The sequence below is a fragment of the Atractosteus spatula genome, chromosome 6, assembly GCF_055471065.1.
Source record: "Atractosteus spatula isolate fAtrSpa1 chromosome 6, fAtrSpa1.hap1, whole genome shotgun sequence".
Lineage (NCBI taxonomy): Eukaryota > Metazoa > Chordata > Actinopteri > Semionotiformes > Lepisosteidae > Atractosteus > Atractosteus spatula.
Window position 1 is genome coordinate 15725604 of NC_142711.1, and position 11997 is coordinate 15737600.

Consider the following 11997-nt stretch of genomic DNA (forward strand, 5'->3'; position numbering starts at 1 on the left):
CGTCCTGCCCTGGAATTGTCTCGCACCCCTGGAATTCTCCTCAGAATCCTCTTTAGAATAGTCTTTAGAATTCTCTTTCGGATAGTCTTGGAGCTCTGTGTTGCCTGTTTTTACCTGGAGGAACTTCAGCTTGTTCATTGGCTGAAAGTTCCATGGGCATCAGAGTCCCACGTGGGTTACTCGGCCCTACCAGTCCCTGATTGGTTGATCAAGGTGAGATATGAGTCACTTACTCCTGACACTTAGGAATGCAGTCCAGATGTCCATCTGGCACTCCCTAGACAGATAGGCGCCAATGGATGACCATTGATCATGATAGCCAGGCTTAGATAAGTGCATCCCCCTTTGGGAGCTGTCCCTAATCAAAAGAAAACATCTTTAAATCAGCCTGCATGAATAGTTTCTCTGTGGTTGCACCACAGAGATGAACAGAGAGATGAGGCCTCATTTGGGAAAGCACAGCAACACTTAATTCTGTCTTATTAACAAGCATTGCCGCTACAACAGAAAGGGGCAAGTGGGAAGGATCAATCTCTCTAGCCATGCTGTTGAAGTTGATACTCCGGCTGCTTTTAAGATTACAGCTGGATCAGATCCTTGGATCAATTCGCTACAAATTGAGCTAAATGGGCTGAATGACCTTCTCTCCTTTGTAAACTTATTATAATAATTCCTCACACTTATATAGCACTTTTCTGGACACTCCACTCAAAGTGCTTTACAGGTAATGGGGATCCCCTCCACCACCACCAGTGTGCAGCCCCACCTGGATGATGTGACAGCAACCATAGTGCACCAGTACTCTCACCACACACCAGCTATCAGTGGGAAGGAGAACATAGTGATGAAGCCAGTTCAGAGATGGGGATTATTAGGAGGACATGATTGGTAAGGGCCAATGGGAAATTTGGCCAGGACACCAGGGTTACACCTCTACTCTTTTCAAAAACACCCTGGGACGCAGAGACAGTTCTATATCTCATCCGAAGGACGGCGCCTGTTTACAGTATAGTGTCCCTGTCACTATAGTGGGGCAATAGGAGCCACACAGACTGCAGGGTGAGCACCCCCTGCTGGCCCCACTAACCTTATGCAGCTACCTTAGCTTTCCCAGGAGGTCTCCCACCCAGGTACTGACCAGGCTCACACCTGCTGAGCTTCAGTGGGTTGCCAGGTGTGAGTTGCAGGGTGATCTGGCTGCTGGCCTTTGACTTTTCCAATGTCCGGTAGCAGGGATGTCTGGGAGAAGAGAGGTGGACTGGCTATGACTGACTATGACAACAATGTCCTTCAGGATTGAATCCATTTTGTCAGTTTAAACAGCACAGCAAAAACCAGGCACTGCTTTTTTAGGATTTTATTGACAAAGTCAAGCCTTATAAAAGTACAGAAAAATAACACTGAGGTACATAAAGCAATGCAGGGAGTTCTCACTCCAGAGCAGAGTTCTGAATCTTGTTTGCTCCAGGGTGTAACGCCATATGAAATGAAATGTAACCATGTTTCTTCATAAAAGTTTATAGCTGATTCCTCTCTGAAACAAACAAAAAACATAGTTCAAGACAAGAAATGGAGATAAGGTAAATAATATAATAAGTAAAAAGATAATAGGATGGTAGACACAGTGAGACAGAGAAGAGATTACAGAGAATTCCTAACAAATGAACACACACAACAGGACAGGAGACACAGTGAGAGAGAGAGGAGAGGACAGAGACTCTATCAGTAATAAACACACACAACAGGACAGGAGACACAGTGAGAGAGAGAGGAGAGGACAGAGACTCTATCAGTAATAAACACACAACAGGACAGGAGACAAAGTGAGAGAGAGAGGAGAGGACAGAGACTCTATCAGTAATAAACACACACAACAGGACAGGAGACACAGTGAGAGAGAGAGGAGAGGACAGAGACTCTATCAGTAATAAACACACACAACAGGACAGGAGACACAGTGAGAGAGAGAGGAGAGGACAGAGAATCCCTCAGTAATAAATAAATACTGTACAACAGGAAAAGAGGCACAGTTAGAGCAAGATGGAGTCAACAACGAGATGCTGACACAGCATCTTGAAGTTGCAACAAGCCCTGTTCAAAATTTCCAATCTCATCATGACAGCCGGATGTTTCCCTGAAGCCTGGAACCAAGGACTGATCATGCCCATCTATAAGAGTGGAGACAGACTCGATCCCAACAACTACCGGGGCACCTGTGTGAACAGTAATCTGGGGAAGATATTCTGCAGTATCCTAAATACACGAATACTGGCCTTCCTTACCAAACACAATGTCCTGAGCAAGAGTCAGATTGGCGTAGGTCAGATCACCCCACGTCTGACCACATTTACACCCTACACACACTGATAAGACAATCAAACCTAGTCTCACACTACACGACACAGAAATCAAATTGCTGTTCTATGCAGCTGACCTGGTCCTGCTGTCGCCCACAGAACAGGGGCTGCAGCAGAACCTGGCACTGCTGGAGCAGGACTGTCAGACCTGGGCACTGACAGTCAATCTGAACAAGACCAGAGTCATGGTTTTCCAGAAGAAAGCCAGACCTCAGGGAAACAGGTACAAATTCACACTCAACAACAACACATTGGAGCACACATCCAGCTACACATACCTCGGTCTCGCCATCAGCTCATCTGGGAGTTACACAACACACATTAGCCGAATATCTGACCAACAAAAGTAACAGCAAAAAACGGACGGACCCTGATGAAGTACAGGCTCAGTGACCACACCTGCCAGAATCACAACAGGTCACAATCCTACTGGGAGAAGGAGGAGGGAACTCAGTTGAACTGGCAGCCCAGTATGTGATGTCCTGTCACATACTGGGAGTCTGTCTCCCAGTAATGCTCCATATGTATATATGTAAATATCTTATGATTGTGTCTTTATTGTAAATGTCTGTAGATTTTTGTTTTATGTTAATTGTATTTGTTTTGCTTTGGCAACACTGATTTTACTAATCGGTCATGCCAATAACCTTCAATAACAATAATCTTGAATTGAATTGAGAGAGGAGATACAGATTCCCTCAGTAATACTGTAAATACACAACAGGACTGGAGGCACCTACCTCAGTAATAAACATGAAAGACAAGTGTTTCATAAACATAGATGATCATGGTAATAAACATCCATTTGCACAAAATAGAAATTAAATGTCTTGAAGCTAGATTTTGCATTTGCAAGTGAAATGATTCTATAGACTTTTTAAAGGGGACCCAAATTGTAGATCTTGTTAATTTTAGGTATGGTGTTGTCCCATGTACTCATGACACACTTTTACTCAAACAATAGCACATAAACACACACATCAGCAAATCCAGTCATACAAGCAGGATAACAGACTGCCGCACACTCAGAACTGAGCACAGAAATACAGGAAATAACACAAAGATAGACTGTTTCTGTCCTCTTACCTTGCCTCTTTTTCCACAAGAAACACCGTGCAACCAAGAAACACCCTACCACCACAATTAACACAGTAATTGCCACCACAGTAATTGGCACCACAATCCGTTTTGTGTTGTCATCTGGTGTTTTATGTTCTGTTAGAGAGAAAGAGATTAATGTTTCACTAAGAGTGAAAAATTAGGTCAAGATAACTGCAGACAGAAGGACAGGGAGGTTAATGTAGATGCATTTCCTAACTGGACATTAACACTCTCTGAGAGCAGGACTGAAACACTGGACACAGTGTAACACAACCAAGGCGAGAATCATTAGCGACAATTTGCATCACATACTGTACAAGAAACTTAAAGTACTCCATACTCAAAACCCTTCAATACGCTTAGTTCTTGATTGTTGTCATTCCTAGTGAAACACTAACTGTGGTTGTATAGTTCAAATGAAAGAAGAACACCTTATTCTAGAACTGTACAGGTAATGGTAGTTTACACTAGGACTTGTCAGTTGACTCTGCTAGTATTGTAGTACTGGCTTCACAGCCTGGGTGTGCTCTCCTTGAAAGTTATACGGTGGAACTAGAGCCATGTCTTGGCTGTCAGATCTGCACAAACTAAACGCTTTTTATTGCACCTTCCCAGTGTGCAAAGTCAGTAGAGCCTTATCTCATGTCTAGACTCTGAGAAATCATAGGTGGGTAGGTGAAGACTTACACCATCAACATGGTTTTCTTTGGGTTTTTCTTTGCCGTTTCTGCTGATATTTAACTTTTCTCACCCACAAATGTGTCCACTTCGAGCATTGGGGTTTTAATGAAAAGTGCGCACTTTAAAAAACCTCGTTAGACATCCTCTGTGAGTCAGAGGAACAGGACACTCATGGAAAGAGGGGAAGACTTTTGCCCACTGCTGTATGTGCTGTATCATACACTATAGTACTACAGCCTGACACATTACAGCACTTAAGCAGCTCAGCGAGCTCCTTATGAACATGAGGCGGGGATGAGATCTGTACAGGGTGTTGGTATGACTCTCCTAGCTGAGGGAATGGCAGCTGATTTCAGAAGATGAGCTGCAAAAACTTCTCACTACTGCAAGGAGTTTGCTGTGAGGGTGCAGATGGGGAGGAGCAGGCGATGTGAGACGTCTCGGGTGCAAGACTTATACATGTAGGTAAGCAGAAATGAGTGAGATTAGGATATAACCTTCCTCCCCAGCATCTGTGGCAAACTCCATTAATAGCCAAGCATGCTCACATGGTAACTACAAAACACTGAAACCTCAACATTGAACAAACACCCCTCACCTGTGCAATTATCTGGAGGGGAGAGATCAGCTAACTTCATGTCGGCTGGGTTCCAGGCTGAGCATTTGTATGGGGGGGGCTGTCCTTTCAAGTCCAGTTTTGTAGTCATGATGTTATTGTGAACCTGGGGCTGATAGAGTGTCTTGGTGTTCCAGGCCATGTTCACGCCTGGCCCCGTCTCCACAGAGCACACTGCAGTGCAGCTGTCATTGATGACCCACACCTGGGGCTTCGACACCGGCTCTGCACAAACAGACATACATACAGTTCTTACTGTAGACAGTGAGGGTGGATTTCTCTCTGACTGTTCTTACTGTAGACTGTGAGGGTGAATTTCTCACTGACTGTACTTACTGTAGACAGTGAGGGTGGATTTCTCACTGACTGCTCTTAATGTAGACTGTGAGGGTGAATTTCTCACTGACTGTACTTACTGTAGACTGTGAGGGTGAATTTCTCACTGACTGTTCTTACTGTAGACAGTGAGGGTGAATTTCTCACTGACTGTACTTACTGTAGACAGTGAGTGTGGATTTCTCACTGACTGCTCTTAATGTAGACTGTGAGGGTGAATTTCTCACTGACTGTTCTCACTGTAGACTGTGAGGGTGAATTTCTCACTGACTGATCTTACTGTAGACTGTGAGGGTGAATTTCTCACTGACTGATCTTACTGTAGACTGTGAGGGTGGATTTCTCACTGATTGTACTTACTGTAGACTTTGAGAATGAAGTTCTTGATAAAGCGATTTGCTTTTGTTGACTCCAGTTCAAACTCTCCAGAGTCCTGTACAGTTAGATTTGTGATGGTAATCTGTCCAGTTCTTCTGTCCCAATTTACTCTCCCTTTGAAGCTTGTTTCATAGTCAGTGTCACTGACATTATTTTGGACGGTTATAATACTGCCCAGGCCTGTGTACTTTAGATGTCCTGACTGTATTATTGCATCAGGGAAGGTGAAGGACTCTCCTGCAGTGAGTCTGCTCTGCTGCTTTTCCTCAGACTGGGACACAGAAAGGCAAGCACCTGGAACACACAAGATCTCAAGACAATTTGAAAAGCCTCAGAGAAGTTGTCCATTTGTTGATGAGAAGTACATTATTGTATATTTTTAGAAGCTTATTAGAGTATTTTATTGTATTAAAACAAGATGTGTTTTAAAAGAGATTTCAAAGCACCTTTGACTGTTGGGGCACATTTACTTCAGGGAAATGTTAGAGAATAAAATTCAGTATGATGGCTGAATTTCCTTTTGTCTCAATATGAGTTCTGTGACCCGGTAAACTAACCCAACACTTTTGCTGCAATCACTCTGAGTTCTTGTCTGTTCTTGATCGGTTTTGACTTCAATGTGTTCTTCAGCATGTAACATGCTGCTCATTTGGATAGAAACCTGGTGAATCCCTGCCCAGTAACTACAGAAGCATTTTCTTCTGCATGAGAACCTCAGAGAAGAGGTTTCTGTAAAGATCATATTCATTCTGCTAATGTTTTAGTTACATCATCAGTCCAGATCATCAAACCAGGCCAGTTTTATGGACAGCTGAAACTCTCTGCATGATCATTGCAGATGCTTTCCTGCAGCCTCTTAGTTCTTGTCTGTTCTTGGCTAGTTCGGACGTCAGATTGTCTTTCAGCATATAACATGTTGCTCATTTGAACATGAATCTGGAGACTGACCTAGCCAGTCTCAGACTGTCCATTGTTTTCTCCTGATGACCTCCTGAGCTGCACTGGCTGTATGTTTTGGGTCATTGTCACACTGCCTGCTACCTGGTGATGTGCCACCCAATAATTCTGGAAGGACTTTCTTTCACATGAGCAGACAAGATGCTTCTGTAAAGATGGGATTCATTCTGCTGAATCTCTATGGAGAGAAGAAATCAAGATAAAACTTCACCAAAGTGATGCAGATATCAATTGCTTTAAAGTAAAACAAAAACAAGTTTTGACTTTACTATTCCAGTACTTTTAGAGGGCACTGTATATTCCAACAGTATTCTAAATAAGCTCTTACCACTGCATTGTGTAATTTTCAGACAACATTATTTTATTTAAATTCCACACTTTTAACTTTATGCTCTAACATTTTGTTTGACATTTAATTTTATAAGCTTCCCCACATTGTCTAGAAAATATAAATGATACACAAACACGACTAACTATCTTTCTCACATTTTTCAGAGTTTCCTTTTTTTATATTTATGGTTTCTTTTACTACCTATAAGTAAAACCTTGCATTTGTCTATATCAGACATCTGCCAGGTGTTTGCCCAGTTGTGATTTTGTCTTAATTATTTTGAGCTTGATTTGATGCTTCTACAGTCAGTGCTAATCTTCCTAATTTTATATCATCTGGAAATTTGACTAGGTTAATAACTAAACCGGGAGCTAGATCACTGATATAAATTAGAAAGAGCAGTGGTTCTAGTACACATCCCTGTGGCACTCCACTAATTATGTTTCTCATATAATTAAGAAGAGCAGTGTTTCTAGTACAGATCCACTGATTACATTACCCCAATTTGAGTATTTACCTCTCATCTGTACCCTGTTTTCTATTTAATAACCAATTCTCCATTTAAAACCAATGGCAATTTTTTTGAGAATTTAATTGTTTATGAGGAACTTTATTCAAAAGCTTACTGAAAATCTAAATATACCAGACCACATGTCCTGCGAATGTCTGTCACAGCTGTTGCTTGTTCAAAGAGCTCTAACATGTTGGTAAGATACAGCCTCTCTAAATCCATATCGACTATTTCCTTGGAGGCGATCCTCTAGTTGATTTCTAATTCTTTTTTCTATAACCTCACGCGATGAGTGCCGCTCTCCTTATGCCCTGCCTGGATTTGATCCCAGTCGCTCGTGGGCTCTGAGTATGCTCAGAGCCACTCCCTAGACAGCGTATACCTCCACCACACCAAAAGACTTCTGTCTTACGTACATTGTTCTTCTGCTGATTTCAGATGAGCCATGAAGTGCTCTTTGATGCCAACAGGGAACCTGTGGAGGAATTTGTTTATGGCATTCTTGATGGCAAATCCAGCTCCACGAATGTAACTTCCTTCTGCTGATTTTCCTGTCCAGAATGAAATATAGGCTCCTCTATGTTCCTTGAATGTCCTTTCTCCAGCTTGTTGGATTTCACTCAGTACAGTGAAGGCCGTATGGGGATGGACTACGTGTTCTTGGGACACCAGTGTGGTGCAATGTTGTGTACAGCTGGATTTTACAAGGATCCTGCAATTCCAGGTCCCAAGTTCTAATATTTCCTTCCATGTTTTTCAGCCTCAGAAAGGGGATCTCACTGGATGCGGCCACCCAGCCAGGAAAGGTGATGGCTCTATCCTGTTCGGAGACTTCCACCCCACAGGGAACGAGCAGAGTGGATTCTGATAAGATCTGTTCAGACTCAGTTACAGCTGCTGAGATGTGTTTCAGCCCAAGGGCTTGATAATCCTCTTCTAACAGGCAGTTCTCTGCTTGGTATGGCCTGGATCTGTCCTGATATCACTAACCTTCTCCCATCAGTCTTGGCTGGTCGCCTGGTAGACATGGAGAATGTGCTGTTTAGTGTGACATCTTTTCTCAATCTGTGCTGTCTATTCCCAATTTTTTTAAGATGTAGATTCTGAGTTAATGAAATGATACAGGCATGAGCAGAGCTAAACATAGACACTCGGTCACGTGTACAGCTGCCAAAATTCACTTGTGCCTCAAGCCAAGAGCTGGATCAGATGCCAGTTTGTGCCGGTTTGTGTCGCTGTAAGAAGTGTTTGTGCTGCTTTCGTTTCCAAGATATAGCGCCTTGTTTCTTCAGGTAATCACATGACTATCTACAAGGACGTTTACAGGTACCAACAAACTCGGTACTTGAACTCCTGGTTGTGATGGAAACAATGGGGGCAATGTGTTTTCCGAGTCTGTCTGGTCGGGTGAGGTGGATGTTTCAATATATTTCAATATAGTGCCTTCTTTTCCTGGCTCTGACGTCACTCTGTGACGTACAAAACAGCAAAATCACGACCACCAGATCTTTCAGTTGTGATCTTTTGATCAGTTGAGCACAGACTTTGCAGCCTTTACACGAATAAACAGTCTTACATTTAGGGAGGAGTTACTATGTTAGTTCATTGGGTGAGGTGTTTTCTTTAATTTTTAACCATGTTCTCGAAAATGTATTGCTTGTGTACTCCTTTCATTGGTGAAGAGACAACAGTTTCCAAATTACCGCTGGTTCAACACGAGAGCCCATATTCACATTTTTAGGTATTAGTAACAAGATCGATATAATTTAACAATTAAAAACAAAATTGAAAGCACGAGCATAATAATATAATGATCATAGACTTTACATTTCTATTCATTTTTGAAGTACAAAGCAGAAGGTGCTTCCCCTACCTTAAATATACGATTAAAATTGTTCAAATTCCATGTATTAATTCCAGAAAGCAGCGGAGACAGTTATATTGCAAATAAAAAAATGTATTTATTTCAAAGAGTACGGGACATTGTGAATCAACAAAGACGTTAAAAAAATAAGCAGATGTCGTTATTTTGCAAATACAGGTAAGTAAAGCATTTTAAAAATAGATTCTCATTGACAGTAAACAAGCCGATCCACCTGGCGCTGCTAGCTTGAACAGCTCTCAGACCCGCGATTGGCTAAACCCCCGAACAGTTCGGGTCGCGATTGGGTGAAGAGTGAGAATCGACACTCTGATTGGGTAAAGCGCCACAGCGGAAGTTCTGTATGTACCGTGTGTGCTGTATGAGCACGCTTGATATACAGTAGCACATCCATTGGTTTCCAATTACTAATCAATCTAAGAGAAGTCGCACTGAGGTCAAAACTGAATAGCAGACAAAGAATGTCATGGCATCCGCAGCGCGTTCACGACTCACGTTAGAAGTGCGCGCATCACGATCACATCGCGATACCTATTGCGACTGGCACATGACTGTCACAGCGCCACTGTCGCGACATTAAGTCCATATATCGCGATACGGCGTACCCCCGACAAAACGCCCACCCCCATTTCGCGATACGGAGTCCACATATCGCGATACGACAAACGTCTCCGCGCCCATGTTGCGACATGAATCCTACATATCACGATATGACATACCCCGGGAAAAATGCCCCGCCCTATGTCGCGACATTGAAGGCCCTATATCGCGATATGACATACCCAGACGAAATGCCCCGGCCCATGTCTCGGAATAGAGTCCATATGTTGCGATAGGACATACGCTAACAGGATATGCTGAACCCATGTCATGACACAGTTAATATATCGTGACACGTCCTATCTGGTCACGATATATCCTGATATGAGACCTTTGTTGCGACAGCGGTGCCAGGGTGGCATGGAAGCAAGGCGCCAGTCGCGATATACACTGCCCGCGATATACATGCGATATACATGGGGTCCCTATCATGACATGCTGCGGAAGTCTTGTTGCGATGGTATCCCTCAGTTACGCGTTTGGCAACAGCGGAAAAAAAAGGAAAAAGTGCCTTAGAAAATAAAAACCATAGATCTTACAATCACGGTGATTTTACATACATTATAAACACAGGTTTATGTCATAGATGGTTAACTTGTTGGCATGCGTCATGTCTTAGTATTATTCACATCTAAGGAGGCTCATGTTTATGGATATTGATTCACTGGAATGACCTGTAACAGCCTTTACACACTGGCCAACAGCAGCCAGACACCTTCATACAGCGCAGGCTTGTCATCTCGGCTTGGAAACACCAGGGAAGAGACATCGTTTGCTAAATGGAAGACGTTGCGCAATCGTCAATAGACAGTATTCTCATAAATGTATTTGTACTCGAAAAAAATAACAGCATCTTGCAGGTTTTTTATTAGTCATGTTAATTTTAATGCTCTAATTCTGCAGTAACACAGACTGTAAATTTGTTGGTTGCCCTGTTAATTCGGTCACCCTCAGCATTCGAGCAGACACTGTGCGAGAACTCAGTAATGAGGATCAGCTGTTCTGTCCATCTGATGGGGGGGTTTCTTGGTTGCCAGTAAGAAAATTAACCCATAACGTGATTCTGCAAGTTTGCAGGTTAATGTGTCTCAGCAGAGAGCACAGAGGTGTCTTGTCTCACAGTGTCCGGTTGATGCAGTCCTGTCAAAGCTGCAGGCAAAGCGTCTTTTTAATCTGCTGACCGAAAACAGACTTTTCTCTTGCGGGCATATATATAATGAACTTGAGGTGAAGCACGTGATTTTTTCAACCGCTTTGACTGGCTGGAATCGGACGAGGCGCTCACGCAGGCTCGAGCCGCAGGCGGCGGTTCAGGGGTCAGACTCCGCGCGGCAGCAGCTGTGCCGGCTCGGTGCCGCGCTCTGCCACCGGACTGCCCGGAGGCTCCTGTTCGCTTTTCAGGGTTTCCGACTGCGGGCGAAACTGCTCCACTCCGGCCCCTTCTGTACAAAAGCCGGCGCCTCACATGTTTCCCGTTATATCCCGGGCCTCTGTGTTAGCAGAATAACCGGCTTTTCCCCAGTTCTGAGATCCTGGAACAGGCGTGTGACACGGCGCTGACCCGGGACGGCTCTCGGGATGAAACTCTGACAGCCGGCGGGAACCCAAACCATCACCCTGAGGGGCAGAGGGCGACCCGAGCCGAGGTCTTCACGCGTATATACGGAATACATTCAGTGTTGGACCCAACGGCCTTACAGCTTCCCCTGCTGGATTCACTAAACCAAAACGTTCGACCCGGCTAGTAGACACAGCACAGACCCGCGCAGAGTTTCTGATCAGCGGGACGCGCTCAGGCGACCCTTCCACAGAGCGATCAATGAGGACTTTGAGCCCAGTTTTCAGGCAGATAAGTGTGACTGGGAACAGAAAGTAAGGTCATATCTACAGTAGACACCTCCAGACCGCTCCTGGAGAGAAAGCACACTTTCCCCGCTCAAGGAAACACGATCACCGGCACCTCCGAGATACCGAGAATTAGACAAATTCTCCTTTTCAAGCATCTTCAATGTGGGGGAAACGGAACAACACGGACATTTTCAGAGGAAGCGCTAGAACAGTGGAAAGAAAAAGTTTCAGGGAGCGCAGAGCTCGTGTGGCGGCGTGTCTTGTCGGGAGACGAGCTGTGTTTGTGACCTGGAAAAGTCCCTCCGAGTCTGTGAGCAGCGAGACTCAACCTCACAGCGTCCGGCCGCAGCAGGCGGCACCGTGTTACTGGGCTGCTGTACTGACGAGCAGGGGTCCGAC

General features: G+C 44.1%; 1 protein-coding gene across 1 annotated transcript; it reads right to left on the bottom strand.

Moving 5' to 3' along the window:
- Positions 1-2746: 2746 nt before the first annotated feature.
- LOC148832281 (CD48 antigen-like) lies at positions 2747-9831 on the bottom strand. The gene is made up of 4 exons (XM_088918113.1): positions 9756-9831; positions 5452-5799; positions 4738-4980; positions 2747-3572 (listed from the first exon to the last, which is right to left on the bottom strand). Exons 1-4 carry the CDS (start codon positions 9829-9831, stop codon positions 3307-3309), a joined length of 933 nt encoding a protein of 310 aa, XP_088774239.1. The 3' UTR covers positions 2747-3306.
- Positions 9832-11997: the final 2166 nt, after the last annotated feature.